General features: G+C 41.7%; 1 protein-coding gene across 1 annotated transcript in view; it reads left to right on the plus strand.

Moving 5' to 3' along the window:
• Positions 1-1,152, plus strand: part of NDUFA10 (NADH dehydrogenase (ubiquinone) 1 alpha subcomplex, 10, 42kDa) — a gene marked incomplete at its 3' end in the record, with an annotated part of 37,150 nt that extends 35,998 nt beyond the window's left edge. Inside the window, exon 9 of the mRNA XM_008594157.1 lies at positions 1,044-1,152. Coding sequence (XP_008592379.1) covers positions 1,044-1,152 — 109 coding nt within the window. The remainder of the gene's footprint in view (positions 1-1,043) is intronic.
• Positions 1,153-1,261: the final 109 nt, after the last annotated feature.

The raw sequence follows: 1,261 nt of genomic DNA on the forward strand, positions 1-1,261 counted from the left end.
TTTGTTTGTCTTAGAGAAGGAGTTTCTTCTTTACTGAAATGATTCTCTTTTTTTCCTTCCTTTCTGTTTGGAAAGCTAGTGAGGTCCTCAGTTGGGAGGCAAAGAGCAGAGATGTTCCTCTGGCGGGCAGACGTCACATGCTATACTCTTCATCACACCTATTAGCTTGATGTAAACACTTGTAGCATTGCTTTACTCTCTGTGGCGCATCTTTAAATATGAGGCTTGCATTTCCACTGAAGGTCCTCAGGCCGAGTGGGAGGACACAGGGAGGGCAGCAGCGTGGGGGAGAGGCGGTCAGCACAGAAGGTAGAGGGCGAATATTTCATTGATCCTCTTACCTAGTTCCCGTACCTTTTCTGTGAGCTGGTTTTCTCAGAATGGTATGGAGAGTCATTTTTGGCAAGATTCCATTAAGTTGAAGAACATTTATAAGTTCTGTTTGGGGAGCTAGCATGTGAGCTGTAGCCACACCGAGGATTGCAGCATCAGTGGGACAAGAAATCCTTGATGCATTTCACAGTCACCTGTGGTGATGCTGTGTTACTGGCAAATGTGTGAAATAATTGTATTAAAATCAGAACTCCAAGCTATGCTGTCAATGTGTAGATGAGTTTAAATCTCAGTTAACTATTTTTGCATTACTGTGTTTCTGAGTTGATGCTCACAAATTATCTGAAGCACCAATTGGATTTCTGAGTGTGTCCCACCGCTTTCTTTCTTACCTGAAATACTTGGGATTTTCTCTTAAGTAAGATCTTTTGGTTGTTTTGAAAGGGGTGTTATTCAGTGTAGGAATTTGGGGAAACATGAAATCATAAAGGTGCTGTCCTGTGTGTGCAAGTGGGCATAGCCTCTTCTCTCTCTTTTTGAGTGGGATCCTGCAGATCCGCGGTCTCCTCAGTGGCAGGGCAAACCTGNGCATTTACTTGATTGTATGACTTTTTTTATATGAATGTTTAAACGAAGATCAGGCTTAAATCTTATTTAGTATATTTATCCTGATGGTTTGGTGTAATCCACATTTGTCTTTTTTTTTTTAGGGTTCAGAATAAGTTGGATGTGCTGAATTTCACAAGCTTCCCCGTCTATCTTCCAGAAATCACGGTTGGATCTCACCAGAGTGACCGAATCTTCAATAAATTCAGAGCGGTAAGACATGGAAGTGTGGAAATCTGACCAGCAGGGGGTTTGAAATAGCTGGGGACAGTTAAGTCACTTATCTAAAAAGTGGTCTTTGTTGTTGCTCTTTTTTGTTTGT

Source organism: Galeopterus variegatus, unplaced genomic scaffold, assembly GCF_000696425.1.
Source record: "Galeopterus variegatus unplaced genomic scaffold, G_variegatus-3.0.2 Scaffold10253, whole genome shotgun sequence".
In the NCBI taxonomy this organism is placed as follows: Eukaryota; Metazoa; Chordata; class Mammalia; order Dermoptera; family Cynocephalidae; genus Galeopterus; species Galeopterus variegatus.